Here is a 17,123-nt window from a genome sequence, read left to right on the forward strand (position 1 = left end):
CCAGTCACTCATTTCTGTGCAGTGCTTGCTTTTTACACCAGGTGTCCCTAACTAGTCAGATCTTTTGAATATCACTCTAGCCTATTAAGGTCTGTTTCAGATACCTCTCCAACCTGTTCAACCAGGCAATTCCTTTGTGCCAATGATGTTGCTGGTTATACATTTTTATGCCTCTTAAATCAACCTACAATGTTTAAATGCTCTAGTCAAAAGGCTAGCCTATGTCTGGCCCAGCTTTGTCAAGACAAAGCAGGCCAGTTTATTCACAGACTGCAAAGAAAGAAAAGAATCACAGAGGTAGGGGTGGGCAACGAGGTTTTTAGAGTGTGGAAGGATTATGTCTCTGCTTATGTTAAGTAGAAGAGAAGAAATATAATTCACAGGATGTTAAGTTGAAGGTAAGTTAAGTTGCTTTAAACTTGAATACTGAAGCCATTAACTTGCTGCCACTCATTGCTTTCATATTTCCAAAATAATGATCAGAAGCCTCTTTTTTATAGTCTAAGAAGGAAGTATCTAATTTCAAAATAACCCTAAATCTCCCAAATCCATCAAAATGGAAATGTATCTAAAAATGAATACATTGCATTTTTACTGTATTGTGGGCATTTGGCAATTTTTAGGGTTACTGATGACGTGAAGAATAAATAAGTCCTACGATTTGGAAGTGACTCCTAAGGACATAACCAGGCTCTTATATAGACGAGGTAGCAAACTGCTTGAAAAAAATCTCTCAAAACACAAGTAGATTTTAGTTCTTGAAAATTTTCTGATGAGAACTCTTAGACTTTCTTTTGATAGAATGCTTAACTGCCTAAAAAATGTTTTAATTAATATTACGGATTATTCATTTACTGTTTTAAATTCATCCATTTTCTGAGAACAAGTTTAAAAAAAAAGAAACAAAGGTACCATGAACTGAGATTGCGAATTATTTTTCCTAGCATTACATAACTAATGTGATGAAAGTTTATGGCAAAAATTCAGTCAGGGAAGAAGAATGATGCCAAAATTTCAAGGTAAATGAATTGGTATGATCAAGTTATAAACGACAAGTGATAGATTTGTTTTTGAATGTTAATATCAATAGATCCTTAACTATACTGCCAAGAGCAATCTTATGAGAATAATGGGAAAAGATCGAATGACCACATGAAAAAAGTAAAGGATTTGCAGTGATTTCCAACCTTCATCAGTTTATTTCCTAAGAAGCATGTAGTGAATTCATGTTGATGATGGGTACTTGCCTAATGACATCAAAATGTATTATCAATCCATGCTAATTAGACCAGGATTCTAGCTGGGAACATTTTTTTTTTTTTTTTTTTTAATAAATTTATTTATTTAGGTATTTATTTTTGGCTGTGTTGGGTCTTCGTTTCTGTGCGCGGGCTTTCTCTAGTTGCGGCAAGCGGGGGACACTCTTCATCACCGTGCACGGGCCTCTCACTATCGTGGCCTCTCTTGTTGCAGAGCACAGGCTCCAGACGCGCAGGCTCAGTAGTTGTGGCTCACGGGCCCAGTTGCTCCGCGGCATGTGAGATCTTCCCAGACCAGGGCTCGAACCCGTGTCCCCTGCATTGGCAGGCAGACTCTCAACCACTGCGCCACCAGGGAAGCCCTGGGAACATTCTTGAATAGAAACCAGTCAAGGCACACATGAAGACTTGAGCTGGCAGTGGGAAAGCAAGGGAGAACCTCATTTCCTGGCTTGTCTGATGATGAAGCTAAGAGAACTGGAATTAGCCTGGTATGGTTGGTCTCTCACCTACTCTTTATAAGAAATAGCAAAGACTGTGAAGTCATGCAGAGGTGGATCAAATCTTGGGTCCTTGTGTCACTAGTTATAGGGCTCCATCAGGGCAAGTAACCACCCTGAACCTCAGCTTCCACATCGGTGAAACAAGCAGAACATGGTAGAGTACTTTTGAAGATGAAAATAGATACTGCATATAAAAAGCCTACCAATAAATGGTAACTATTTGGATTATAGAGAGGTTTAAATGAGGTATGATTGTTTATGACTCATCTGGCAAGTAACAAGAGCTTCTTAAATGTTAGGGTTAATTCCTCTTCTTTTTATAAGAGATTAAAAAAAAATTCTCTACACCATCCTACTTCCTGTTTGGTAACTAAAAAGAAAAGTCTCTATTGATAGGTCAGTATATGTGTCACTTTTTGGGGGGAGGGGTTTCAGTTAAACCAAACTAATAATAACAGAAGCTAACATTTATTCATTAAGCACTTAGTTTGTACCAGGCATTGTTCTAAGTACTTTCCATGCATTGATTTATTTAAGCCTCTTAACAATTTTATAAGGTAGGTACTCTCATTTCAACAGTTTTACTGTTGAAAAAGAAGCCAAGACTCAGGGAAGGTAGATAACCTAAGGTCACACAAGTTGTAGGTGCCAAAACCTGGGATCTCACCTAGTCCTGTGGCCTTAATCCCTTCATTATTCTGTCTGATTGCTATGCTCTCCACCTGTATGCTGAAATGCTGTGAAGACTACTACTTTTTGTCCGTTTCCTTCTCTACCAAAGAGAATCAAATACTAATCAATTATAAGGCATCCATGTGGTAAGGGCAATAGAAAACAGAAAAAGCACATCTCTGTTGCAGATGCCTCAAAATTTAGATTTAATACTGAGTTTCTCAGCAAAGGCAGACTCAGACTATAATAGGTCCTTAATCCATCCATTTTTCTTACCTATTTTGCTCCCAACCTAGTCCAAGCCACTAACACCTCTCACCTGGACTACTGTAGTCTTGTTAGTCCCATTCTTACCCTCCCTCCCTTGCCCCTTCTACAATCCATTGTCCACACAGTAGCCAGAATTATTTTTAAATTTAAACCCCCATATCATGCCACTCTCCTGCTTAACTTCCACTGCACTTAGAATAAATGCACACCTCTTGTCCTAGCCATCAGGGACCTGTGATCTGGTGCATATCCATCTCCTTCTTTTACCTCATCTCACGCCACCTCCCTGTCACTCACTGTGTCCCAGTCACACTTGCTTCTTTCCATTTTCTGAACTGGCCAAGCTCCTTTCTGCCTTCCGGGTTTTTCAGGAGGTGTTTCCTCTGCCTGGAATACCCTTCCTCCACAACTTTCCATGGTGGGCTCTTGCTTGATACTCAGGTCTCAGCCAAAGTGTTAACTTCTCAGAAAAGCATGGGCTGACTGCCAGTCTCAAGTGGTGTCCGCCTGCCCACTGTTTATTCCTTTCCTTGTCTCCCATCTGCCTCCCACCAGCTCATGGGCTCTTGAGAGCAGGGTCTATGTTTGTCTTCTTACCACCATATTCTCACCCAGAGAATGTGCCACCCAGAACAGCGCCTGGCACAGAATTCATGCTCAATACACATTTATTAAATGAACTGAAGCCTTCTCTGGCTTGTTTCACCCAGCATCCTTCCTTTATGGGCCTAAAAATAGGGCAGGGATAATGGATTGTGTGGAAGCTTTCCTGGCTGGGATGGATTTTAATTGCTTTTCTACCCCAGGATTAGATAAACTCTTCTGACCTTCCGGGCTTTAAGCTGTGATGATAACTCGAGAATACAATTAGCACCCCCGTGCATTAGCTGCCAGACCCTTAGAGTTAAATATCACGGGACGTGTCACAGCAGTGTCGTTTCATGCAGACTTGCTCCAGGGGAATATTATGCACTTGGCAATCCAGCAGAAAATTCCCCTCAGAGAAAGAATCGTTGCTCATGATGGACGGACAGCTTCCAGCATCGGTTTCCACAGCTAGGTTACCCCCTAATTTTTAGTTTGGTATAAAAGTGAAAGCTGAAGGATGTACTGCTGTCAAAAAAAGGAACCTATCAAATAATTACAACTATTATTTCAACAGAACTGCCTTTTTCCCTGGCAGTGCAGCTAAGATGTTAGGAATATAAATATTCATAAGAAGTCAATGTTAAACCATGGGCCATAGAAGAAATAATTTCATATCACAAACAGGAACTATTGGATTTCTCTGTGAGATTTAATTGCCAGAGTTTTTCCAAATTCTAAATATCTGTCCTGCCTGATAAAATATTATCAGCTCACCTCTTTCTGAGTGAAAGAGCAGAGGAATGATGTCATGGCAAAAGAGGCCAATAATGGCCTGAGAGTGCGCTCCTGGTGAATTGTCAGCATGGAACGGTGCAGGGGCACCGCTTAGTCGTGCAGCACTAGGCATGACGTGAGTGTGGTGATGAGAACCAGGACCAGCCATCTGCACCTCTGAGGAGGGTCTCAGCCTGCACACTCATTGTGCTGAGAAGTGTTCTGAGCAGAGCAAACTGTTTTCTACTCTCAATGTTCGAAAGAAACGGAAAAGAACAAAGACAGAAATCAGACAAGAGGATCCACCGTTGTACTTTAACTCATCAACTCATTTGCACTCCCTCAGTGCTCATCTGGCTATTGGGGAAGGAGGGGTACTGATTTGTAATTTAAAATCGCCCACTGGTAAATCCACAAGCAAATAATTTGCTCTGGGAGTACCTGGGGTGCTACGTCTGAAAACGCTGCTGTGGGCGCGTCTCTTCAACATTCCAAAACCCTGTGTTGGAACAGCTCCTTTGTGCCAGATTCTAGGTTAAAGAACTTCCTTTGGAAGGTGTTTTAACAAACTCTCCCCTGCTGGTTTCCTGCTAGCATCACTGCATAATGGGTTTTGTCAGGAGAAACTAGTGGGGATGCTAAGGCTTACCCCTACCTGTAAGGAATCATTAATCTTTACTGTGAATAATTTCAAAAGACTTGACTGAATAGAAATAACCTCAAATGGAAAATACAGTTTTTTTTCTCTTGGCGACTTACTTCCTACTCCTGCCTTGCTCCCGCCCCTTCCTTTCCTTTCCTTAATGTAGGCTGACATCTGTATATACTGGCAAGGGTATTTTCAAAGACTCTCTAACAGCAATGAATGCAGAGAATGGGATCTTCAGAAAGTATGTATTCTATTTTGAGGCTGAATGAATAGCATAACCTGAAGCTAGTGGCCTCTGTGTTAGGAAAACAAGACATAACACCACAGAACCTGGGTTTTACATAGAATATAGGAATAAAGTTATCCTAGGTTTAAGACTCAAACCAAATTAATGCAATTTCTTTCTCTGTCTTCTTGAACGATATGTTTAGAAGTCCTTTCAAAGTTGCCAAAGCAAAAAGCAATGAACTGCTCTAACTTTTTTCTCTTTGATACACTTTAGGTAATAATAGTGTGAGCTGATGCTATATAATAATCCAATAATAACATTTTTTCAGAGGTAAAGTGTTTAATAAAAAGAAATAAAATAAAAAATATGCATTGAAAATGATTTTAAAACAGCATTCATCCAACTTTCCAAACTATTTTGATGCTTTCTGAGATTGTAGGAAGTAGGACAAAATTAGGCAAAAGTTAGATTATATTTCTTACTGGGGGAATAACACTTCCAACTTAAAAACAAAGTTTATATTCAACAAATGGGATTCCATGTATAGGTGAACTACAGTAATTGGAATGATAAATTTGGCCTACCAGGTTTTGGCATGCAAAAATATTATGCAAAGATCCATCATATGGAAAACAGTAACAATAGGTACGGTAATGGTAAGACATTACATATTTTTTTCTTTCCCCTGAGTTGTTCGGCTTCAAAAGGCCATCAGGCGATTTTTTGGTAACTGTTTCATGAGGACCATTAATGTGTGAATTAACTGAATTTGCAGGTCCTTAAAAAGGAAGCTGTGGACACTGCTCACTTCTGCCCATGTCACAAATGATACCTATTTTTTAGTTTTAAGCCAGATGGTCAATGAAGGCAGTGACCTCAGTAATGGACAATGTAATTACATACTTTATTTTCACTAAAATTGAAACTTCATTGAAAACAATTTTGTCTCTCAGTTTATTTATCGTGAAAAGTGCTTTTCACCTTTTGAACTCTAAGACTACTGGGCTGAATATAATGGCTAGAGATCTCCTTTAATTGTCTCTAACGACTTCAGAGTAGGCTGAAGTTAAATTTAAAATGATATAGAGTTCTTTTGCTTCCCCAGATTGGCAGTTCCTAATTTTAGAAGATTGCCAACGGAGCGGTATCACAGTGGAACTAATGTGCCATCCGCATTAATCTGACTAACAGATTGAAAGGGGATTTTGAACTAGCTTTTGATTGTACTGTGTGTTTTAATAGTTGACATTAGACATATGGTGAATAACATTCCCAAACTTTCAGATGAGAACATGTCAGAATTGAATTTATCTGCACTTGGGCTATTAGAGCAAATTTTAGATCAACTTTTCATGGGAAATAGAGCCTTTCCCTTTAATATAATGAATAAAGACATACAATCCGGAGGATGTGTCCATTTTCTAATATCACTAACTAAGGAGTCTGGGATATAGAAATGAGAAAAAAGTCTTCAGCAAAACTTCCTCACGCTACTCATTATACAAAAAGCCAAGAAATTAATGTTCTTAGATATTATGGCAAAGTATTAGATTCATGATTTTCTAGTACTTTAGGAGGCGAACACATCCTCACACTATGAACTCATGTCTACTGATATTAATAATTTATTCTGGCACTTATGTAGCATTCAAACTGTAATATTTATAAAAGAATGTTGCAATTTTCTTGTTACAAAAAATCTTAATAAAAAATAAATTATCATTAGATAAACCCTCAAACAAAATATCTATTTGCCTCTTAGAACATTACATGACTATCTGATAGACACATGTGTGTTATACTTAAGCACAATATTAAATACTACTCTCAAATTCTCTGTTAGTTGAGTGTAACACATTCATTGTAACTATGTTGGATGAATGCTAGTATCTATGTATATCTTCAGCACTGAGCAGAGTGCCATGCACATGGGTACATGTGGAAGGTGAAAATGGAATTCAAACCCATTGCTTCCAGACTTTTCCAAATATGTATTGCTCTTTGTAGTTAAAGCATTGGATTGGGAATTTGGTACCAAAATGCCCAGAAATTCATACTGGAAAATAAGCCAAACGATAGGTGCATGTATGGTGTTTCCTTCCAACATGGGTATGTTGCCAGCTGGCCTTTATTTCTCCTAACAAATGTTTTTCTTTCTTTTTTTTTTTTACACAAATGTTTTTCCAGTGAAGGAAAACAGACTGGAACAATTCTATGTGTACACATATACTTTACTTGTGAATTCCTACCGAAACAACTTAGAGGCGAGACCTTCGAGAAAGTACTTATCCTCTCTGAGACTCTCTTTCTTCATCTGTAAAATGGGCATGATAATACTTACTTCAAAGAATTGTTGTCAGGACTAAATCAGATGACCCAAATAATAAATAATGTGTGTTTGTGTGTGTGTGTGTGTGTATGTGTGTGTGGTGGGGAGAATGAAGGTTGTCAGGGGGTGTGGGCTTCCACTTACAGGACAGATAGGTTATGGGGATTAATGTATAGCATGTGACTCTGGTTAACAATACTGTGTTATATATTTGAAAGTGGCTGGGAGAGTAGTGGATCTTGAGATTTCTCATCACAAGAAAAAATGTGTAACTGTGTGAGGTTATGGATGTTAACTAGACTTACTGTGGTAATCATTTTGTAGTATATACGTATATAAAATCATTGTGTAGTACACCTTGGACAAATACGTTGTGTGTCAATTATATCTCAATAAAACTGTGGGAAAAAGTTTAAAAAAAAAAAAGCAATACAAAAAGGATGGTGCTAGCCACACAAGTCTGAGGCTTGAGGTTTATATTTTCTTCAAATAATACAACTTAGATGTGCCTGTAATTAGATTCATAATGAAACAAAAAGGGAGCCATTTCCTAAATGTGTGGATGGTGTTGTATGTAGAATTTGTGCAGAATAATCACCGATTCATTTCTACGTTGAGTTACATGACACATCATACTCCAAATGTGTAATTCCATGGGCCTAAAGACCTAGCATTCCAGTATGGTCTTATGGAGATTGGTTTCACGGTGGTCTGATAGCTAATGGTATATCAAAACACACATGTCATCCAACTGGGGATTAAAGTCTTACATCATGTTATGTAAGCAACAGTATTGCAATGTGTACCCAGACAGAGGTATTTGTTGACCAACATAAAAACAAAATGGAACCGCTAACCCTGGGTTATAGGGTCCCCTGGTTAGTACCAGGTAACTGAATCTACTTCAGGAGTAAAGAGTTGGATGAAGAACAGTGTGTTATCAGCAGCCACATAAAAGGCTTTCTAAGATCCAGACAGAAGTCCCAGTAAGCAAGTAGGCTGGGCCCCTTGGTGGGTCCACTTGCTTCTGGTGGGAGCTCTCAGAGAGGTCTGTCTGATTTACTTGACCGAGAGTGATCCCATACCAGGGTTTCCAGGATTCAGTGTGGACTTACAACAGACTCCAAAGTTAGTCTGGGTGAGAGGAAACTTGCTTGTGCCCACTGTGCCCAAATCCTGCTCTCTCTCCTAAAGTTTGAAAGCAGGGATGTGGACATCTGCTTGATGTCCAAGGAGTTTCATTTTTGTTAAACTCAAGTAGCTTACAGTCAAGTTAGCCTATGGCTTATCAGACCAGCCCATGGGGGGCATCAAGGCTTCCTGTGGGTCACATTATTGTCCTTCTACTTACTGTAGGCAGACCCATTCACCCCACTTAAAGCCCAAAGTGATTCCAGGGTGGCTTCCACTGCCCTATTTCATCTCCTTGTCCTTCATTGCTCATCCCCCTTTTTCCATGAGATGGTTTTCACTTTCTAAGATAAAATGACCTGTCTCCCATCAGGATGGGTCACAGTGTTATGGCCTGGGGAATATTCTTATCCTTTCTAGAAATAGATGCATCTTTCCAAACCTCACTGGGGACAATTCTGTGACACCTAGCCAAGTTTTCAAAGATCCTGTTTATAGTATTTGTAGCCACTCTATGGAGCCATCTCCACTCCTCCTCATACACCCTTCCAAAGGGATGACAGGCACAGGACACAAGAGCTGAGACAGTGTGTCTGCCACCAGTAGCTAATGATCTGATAATGAAGAGAATTCTTGCCATTTCTTGTCTCCAGGGCAACAGAGGGAGCCTGACCATATAGTACTGACATGACATCAAGAAAGTTGATATGACAACGTATTGTTCTTGCCATGCTGTCACCTCATTTCACAAGAATGGCTGCAATGCAACGGCAGTCACTTTCCATTCCACCAGATTGTTGCCCAGCAGAGTCACTTTGTAGTCGCCTTGCCTGGCTGCGAATATTGGACCCTAAGTGTGAGTCAGGCATGTATTACTTTTCACGAGCACTAACACAGCTGGTGAAGAACAAGCCTGCTGCTTGAGAGAAGATGGACACCTTCCTGTTTCCAGCACCCGACAGTCTGTTTTGTTTGATCCTGAGGGGCTAGGCTAATGGACAACATTGGGAATAATGACTTTTATTGCTTCTGAGAATCATTATGCAAGCGTCTGATGTTCAGCAGTCTTCCTCATCACACCTCGCTTTTCGTCTGGGCTTCCCTACGGGGCTCAGTACTGAGTAGCTGTAGCTCAGTGCTCTGTGCACAACACCTGAATGATGAATACATGTTGGAGAGACCTGGAGAGGAAGAGAGCTGGGTTTGAGTCCCGTTCTCTTCTCCTCTAATTTCGTAACCTTAGACCATTTGTGTCACCTCTCCAATTCTTAGTTTCCTCATATGAAAATGTAGAAAGTGACACCTTCTATTATAGGGACATTGTGAAGATTAAATAAGATGTCATATACGATCCAGTGACTAAATATCTGACAGCTGTTTATGTATGCCATTTCCTTCTTTGGGGTATTAACTTGTGAACTGACATAGGGTCTGCTAATCAGGCCACAGTTTGATGTCTATTGATTTAAAGTTTTGACAGGCTTGAAGAATTGGTTAGAAAATATTTTAATGGCTATTTTGTGTGATATTTTTGTGTGAAAAGGCACAGGATTTTTGTCTTGAATCACATGATTTGCATCCTCGAAAGATGGCACATTCTTTCTAACATCCTAGGCCTATATGAGATGTTAAGTCTCAGCAGTGTTTGTACATTACAGCAGGAACGCTCCTCTGTATGCATCTAAGCATTGACCTTGTGAGCTGGGAACCTGAGAGTATAACTTGCTTCTTCCAAGTGTGCATGGTTAGACCAGTTGTTGATTCTGAGAAATAAATTCACTGCACATGGAGGGCACTGAATAAATTTGCTCCTGTTGGCAGACGATAAAGTGATGATGAGAGAGAGTTGGTAACCTTTCTCAATTGATGCTTGTTTTTATCCAGAAGTCTCTTTCTCTGTTGTGTGGTGGTGTTTGTGTTCATGAACACTCCTATTAATAAGTATTGAGGCTTGTTTCCATCTCACTGAAAGCAAACTGATCCTGTAGCTGGGCTGTGGTCCAAGACTAGAACATTGCAAGCTCCAATTACCCTCCCGGCTCTAAAGGAGGATTGAGCTTAAAGTGGGTTTATTTTGAACCCACTGTATTGAGTTTGTGTGGTATTTGGGGCAAGGAGTCAGATTTATATCTTGGTTTTATAACAGCTCTATCACCTACTAACTGTTTGCTATGAACAAATTAAACTCTCTGAGTTTGTTTCCTCATCTATAAAATGGGTATACTAGCACTTCCTTGCACAGTTATTGGGGAGAATAAATGAAATAATACATGTGAAATGTCCAAGCACGCTTATGGCATATGGTATATTTATTATTGGAATATTTTTGAATGCAATTTAATTTATGAAGTGTTTATATTATGGCTGTGTTTATTTGTAAGACTCTTGCATATATGGCATTCATCTTTCCTGTTTATTAAAGGCATGGCAGCTTGAAAAGAAAGACATGGTCAGCAGGAAAAGCTTAAATACACCAGAGGAACAGAAATAGATTTATGCTGAACTGAAGAGACCACCTGGGGGGTTTCAGTCATGATCTCTAGCTGTGTTTTCAAATGTATTCTTTGGTGAGTAATGCATACTTTTGTAGCTGGAAACTAGGTACCTGCTAAGGGAAAGAAAAGATCCCCAGTGAACTCCTGTATTCTCTTGAAAAGAAATGTGTTTGCAGTATCCTTTTGGGCTGTCAGTTTTGGGATGAAGTTTTAGACAGAAATCCATGTCTAAAGCATTGTTATTTTCTGTATTAATGTTAAATTGGGGGCTAGGAACAGGCAGTGCCTTGTCTTCTTGATTAAAGAGAAATGAAAATACTAATTTTTCCTTCAGATTCATTACCAAACTTGAAGTTCACTGTATGTCTTACAAAACAATACAATTCTAATTTGAAAGCGGACACAAGCGAGACCTTGTCTTCTACTATACAAATGGCTAATGCTGACCATTGTTTTGCAACGGAAACTAGTATCAGAGAAGTGAGACACAGTTAATGGAAGCTCCATCTTCTTACTCCGAGGACCCAGAGGGAAGTGTTCACAAATCCTGAGCAAGGCTGGGGACTCAGGTACTCTCTAGATCTTAGTCGTTTCCCTAGGACCAGCAGACCTGCAACATCAGGTATCTCTGAATATAGGAAGAACTTTCAGCTTTTTATCTTTCCTACACTTTCATTCCCTATTGAATCTTAGAGCATCAGGGAACCCATATTAAGGTCTCTGTCCATAATTAGAGACTTCCCACATTCCCCTGATGGCTACTGGACAGACAAAAGTTAATGTCAAATATTGCTTAAAAAACCAACATTTATGATTGGCATCTCCATTTACACGTTTAATGACTCATTGCCAGTTGCACATCCTTCCCAACTCTTCATCAAGGTTCCCTGTTACCTACTGGGGTTTGCTTACAGTAGAGCAGTATCAATAAACAGCGATCACGTATAGAGCTTACCATGTCCCAGGAGCTGTGCTCAGTAGTTTATAAGCATTTCATCTAATTCCCTGACAACTCTATGAGGTGGAATCATCTCTTTTAGAGAAGTAAAATCTTAGGTTTTAGAGATTATATAATTTGCTCAACAAGATACACGGGAAGAAGCAGAGCCAGGATTCCAACCCCTATACAAGAGAGAGTTACTCAGATAGAGCAGACCTAGAATAGTTTCCAGTTTCTTTTCACAGCCAGAGCCATTAGGAGGACCTTATGTACTTTGGACAGGAAACCTCTGCTTTACTCTGTGATTTTATCTGCTTTATTCCAATCTCCTTAAGTTTGGTAAACTCCTTGAGGGTGCAGGCTGTATTAAACTTTCCTTTTTTCTTTCTTTTCTTCTTCTTTTTTTTTTTTTTACTATCATGGTGTGAAGTCCATAAAAAATGGTCCGTAAATATTTGGTTATTTATTAATGAATCCCTCCACCCAGGGTCTCTCCTCCTGCCATGTTCCATCAGAGTGGTACTTCTTACACCATTTCTCTCCCCCTTGGTGATTCCCCACTCAGTATGTAGATGCAATGACTAGTACATTCATGTTAAAACATAAAGTAATATGCCAATACAGTGTGTAGAGAGACAGAACATTTCAAATGAACAGACTAAACCAAGACTGGCTGACCCTGACAATGAGCCCCATGTAAGCTAGTGACAGTCACACTTCTCTCATACTCTCCTTACTCTTTGGGGGTTATGTTTCCTTCTCATTTTCACATGTTGTAGTGACATTATTAGGGCTGCAGAAATATTAACATATCCTCTGTTCCTCAGTGTCTTTTGGTTCACTATAGAATTTAGTCTTCCTTCTTCAAGGGCAGTGTGACGTGTGGTTAAATTGTTACTCATCTTATTATTATTTTTTAATCTTCTGCAGGAATTAACAACCTTATTTCCTTCAAAGTAAGAACCTCAATTTGAGTATCTTTTTAGTATAAAAAGAGAAATCTTAACTTTGCTGAAAAATAGCACATAGCATGAACTTGCTAGGAATAGCCAAATAACCCTGTGGAAAGTCTCTTGAGGAGTCCCAAAAAGAAGAAAAAAAAAAGAGGGAAAAAAACAGAAAAAAAAAAAAAAAAAAAAGAAGGAGCTTAATACATTTCTGACATACAAATCCATAAGGGTGTCAACAGTCATCAAGCTGAAAATAGTCAAGTATCCAGTAGGTCTGATGGTGACTCAGTGTATTATAACTGTCCAATCACCACTCCTGAGATACTGGTTTATGTCCAAGTACAGAACCTGCTCTAGCTTTCAGTTTGTTTAGGGGTCACCATAATTCAAGACCCAGCTAGCAGGCAGGCATTTTAACATTACAGGGTAATTTCCAAGATTTAGGATGATCCTGAAATTGATAAAGTGCTGCCAAGGTTAGGGTGAATTTAATGGATAAAAGTTTACTGGAAGGGCTTTATTTCCCTTTTTGGAAGGTGCAAAATAAAAGTCACTGATTTTAGACAAACTCTTAACTGAAATTTTGCATTTGCACATGGCAATTACAACTTAAAATAACCACAAAAAAAATGACACAACAAGTGTTAAATGCCATTCATTTTTAGACTTACTGTTTTTTTTAAAGGAAGCAGCCATGGTTATCATAGCTTTCACTTTGTCACGTCATTTGTTTGTAAATTGATTGCTTTTTTAAATTCATTGACCCAATCCCCACCATTTTCAATGAAACTGTGAGGGCAGGTACCATCATTTATAATTTTATTATCTCACTATGTGCCCTTACTGTGTGACAGAACTTGGGTTAAATATTGTTATATTATTTAATTTTCACAAATAGTGAGGTAGATACTATTCTTATTTTCATTTTACATGAGCAAACTGAGGCTAAATAAGAGTAACTATTAGTACAGGACTGACGTTTTTGCACACAAAATATTTGATTGCATCTATAAGGATTTAGGCACATTAGTCTAAGTTGCACATATTACTTTTGTTTCATTATCTTTAAATTTCTATCATTGCCCAAAATGTTCTTACTTCTTTATCCCAAGATTAAAAAATTAACAGATGTTAATACATTTAATAATCCCATTCATTTTTAAAAACATAACTGAATACAAAAATATTTTTGAAGAGGATAAAGCTATCAACAGGAATAAAGCAGCCATATTTTTATCTTTATACACTAGCTTTCTCTCTGTCTTAGAAATATTTTATCAAGACAAGTATGCAGTGAGGAAGTGGATTTTAAAAAATGGTAACTGGGGGCTTCCCTGGTGGCGCAGTGGTTAAGAATCCACCTGCCAATGCAGGGGACACGGGTTCGAGCCCTGGCCCGGGAAGATCCCACATGCTGCAGAGCAACTAAGCCTGTGTGCCACAACTACTGAGCCTGTGTGCCACAACTACTGAAGCCTGTGCACCTAGAGCCTGTGCTCCTCAACAAGAGAAGCCACCGCAATGAGAAGCCCCTGCACTGCAATGAAGAGTAGCCCCTACTCGCTGCAACTAGAGGAAGCCCACATGCAGCAATGAAGACCTGATGCAGCCAAAAATAAATAAATAAAATAAAAATAAAAATAAAAATTAAAAATAAATTCCTTGGGCTTAAAAGGCTTGCATTGAGTTCAAGAAATTCAACATAATTGGAAAGAAAGGTAAAACCATTAAAAAAAAATGGTAATTGGTAACCTGGCAAAATATATTTCAGAGTAACGCTAATCATGTGTGTCAAGATAAAGGAAATTAAGGTGGCTTAAGTTTTCAGTTCTCTTCAGAAAAATCAATTATAAAGCAGTTACGCTGCTGACAGTAAACAATAAATCCCTGGATTTAGTTAATAAAAAAAAGCTTCCACTTTTTGAAGCTTTGTTTTTTCATTCAACAAAAGGAACTCATAACATTGATTCTTTTGGAGAAAGAAGGGGCTATTTACATCAGGTATCTTTAAATCCAGATGTATTCTTGATCTGTCTGCCTGTTTGAATCAGAAATCACTTGCCATCTAGGAAATACATCCTTATAAAGCCACCCAAGGTTTACAATGCTCCTGGCATAGAAACCGAGTAGGACCCTGTGGGGTTCCTGTGTACGAAAGCCATCCCATGTCCCCTGTTTCTTGTTTGTAGGGAACAGATTCCAGCCTCCATGACCTCCCCCGAGTTCCAAAGATTCAACAGTTGCTAATCAGGGAAGACAGAAGCTTGAGTCTGGCACCTTAGACCACTGCCGTCCTGACACTATGACAACAGTTGCTAATCAGGGATGCAGAGACAAAGGAGGAACAGCCAAGAAACAATAGTGCAGCCTTGGGGCAGGGTCCTGGTTCCACCTCCAGGGATACACATAACAATATTTTTGAGCTCTTTTCAGAACTAAAACCCAACAAATGGAAGATGTCATCATTCTTAATTCCAGAGAAGACCACCTGAGGCCAGATTAAAGGAACCAGAGAAGCTCATCAAGAGATTACCCAAGACCAGATTAAAGGAGTTCAGGCTCTGCACACACCCTAATCTTGTCAGCAACCCCACCCTTGAACTATTGCTATAAAACCCCTCACCAAATCCTCCTGGGTTGGGACACACAGTTTATGAGGTTAGGAGCCCATTGTGTCCTCCTTTGCCTGGCAAAGCAATAAAGCTATTCTTTTCTACTTCATCCCAAACTCTGTCTCTGAGATTCGATTTGGCACTGGTGCACAGAGGCTGAGTTTTTGGCATCAGCATTATTTGTGTGCCCTCCTGCCTCAAAGTCTAACTAGGGATGGCAGACTGGAGCCCAGCTTGCATCTCACTTGGGGTTCAGAATATCCTGAGTCAAATTCATGTGTGGTTTAAATCTCTTTGATAATGTATAATTACTGAAAGTGTGGTCCTCAATCCTGGCTACATATTGTTATTGCCTAGAGGGTTTTGTAAAATACCGATGCCAGGGTCCACCCCCCAGAGAATCACACTTAAGTATGCTGGAGTGGGGCCAGTGATAACTATTTCATTTCAATCTCAATTAACCTTTATATAGTCACTGAGATGTTCACAGTCTTGTCACTTTCTAGTTTTGGACGATTAGAATCTTGCTGTCATTCTTTCCCTCTTGTTCTCATAAAACCAATGACACAAAGGTTAAAGCCACTGAGAAAGTTTTTCAACAAGTGCAGTTCTGCTCATCACTTTTCAAATGAGCAATTAATAATTCATAACAATTAACTGAGTTATGAGTTTCTCTTTCAATACATTTCCAAACATGAATAGATTAAATGGTAATTGCTATCAAATTTTATGTTCTATTATTTTATGTGCCCAATAAAAGTTTATCTTTTGGAACTCACTTTGTATTTCCTTTTGATATATTCACAACCAAATGCAATATACTGTATTAAAATATTTATTATTAACCTATCAAATATTAACCACTTTTAAATTATAGGGATGAAAGAAAACAGATAGACTACTTGTTTAAGTTTTCATGATCCTCCTTATTTTAATATGATTTGGATTTGTAGAATACATGCGGGTAAAAACTGATAACATGAGATACTGTATGAGTTCCTGCCCCTTATAAAATTTTTCCAAGGCATATGTATGCCCTTGATTTCCCAGTCACCATTATTCTATGAACAATGAGTGACAAAAACAAACAAAAAAACTTGGACTTTGAAGTCAGCCTCCTAGGTTAAGTCCATGAATATTATCTCATCCTTTGATTCTCAAACTTTAATGTGCACATGAATCACCTGATATCTTGTTAAAATGCAGATCAGTAAGTCTAGGGTGTGGCCTGGGATTCTGTATTTCTAACAAATTCCCAAGTGGTGCTGATGCTATTGGTTGAAGGATCACACATTTAAGTTGTAAGAATCTAGATGACTGTACACAGGTTATCTAGCCTCTCTGAGCCTCAGTTCATGTATCTGTAAAATGGGGACAACTGCTAATGGGGTTTTATGCAGATTAAACAAGGCAGTATAAATGGCTTGGCACAGTTCCTGGCACATGGCATGCACTTAATAAATAGTGACCATTGTCCTCATTGCAATTAGGAGAGCTAACCTATGACCTAAGTGCTAAACTAGGATATCTCTGAGACGCCAACTCAGATATAAGATTCTAAGGTTATAGGTCAAAGCAGGGGTACCTATGATCAGAAAAGTGAGCTAGAAAAGTGGTCCTGGAAGTCAGTCTTCTCAGATTTCAAAAAGAGTGAGGCACTATCAGATTTGACACCTCTCTTGTACTGTCAGCCCTTATTAGAGGGCAGGGATCACATTTTAT

At 38.9% G+C, this 17,123-nt stretch overlaps 2 protein-coding genes across 6 annotated transcripts in view; one reads left to right on the forward strand and one right to left on the reverse strand.

Moving 5' to 3' along the window:
* VAV3 (vav guanine nucleotide exchange factor 3) overlaps positions 1-13,742 on the forward strand; it is a 521,969-nt gene extending 508,227 nt beyond the window's left edge. For both annotated transcript variants that reach the window (XM_082451935.1, XM_082451926.1), the window contains one exon: positions 10,827-13,742. In XM_082451935.1, the coding sequence (XP_082308061.1) occupies positions 10,827-10,840 (14 nt within the window). In that variant the 3' untranslated portion in view covers positions 10,841-13,742. The remainder of the gene's footprint in view (positions 1-10,826) is intronic.
* Positions 1-17,123, reverse strand: part of NTNG1 (netrin G1) — a 327,350-nt gene that overhangs the window by 17,412 nt on the left and 292,815 nt on the right. The gene's annotated exons all lie outside the window — the stretch shown is intronic.

This window comes from Balaenoptera physalus (genome assembly GCF_965194825.1).
Source record: "Balaenoptera physalus genome assembly, chromosome: 1".
NCBI lineage: Eukaryota > Metazoa > Chordata > Mammalia > Artiodactyla > Balaenopteridae > Balaenoptera > Balaenoptera physalus.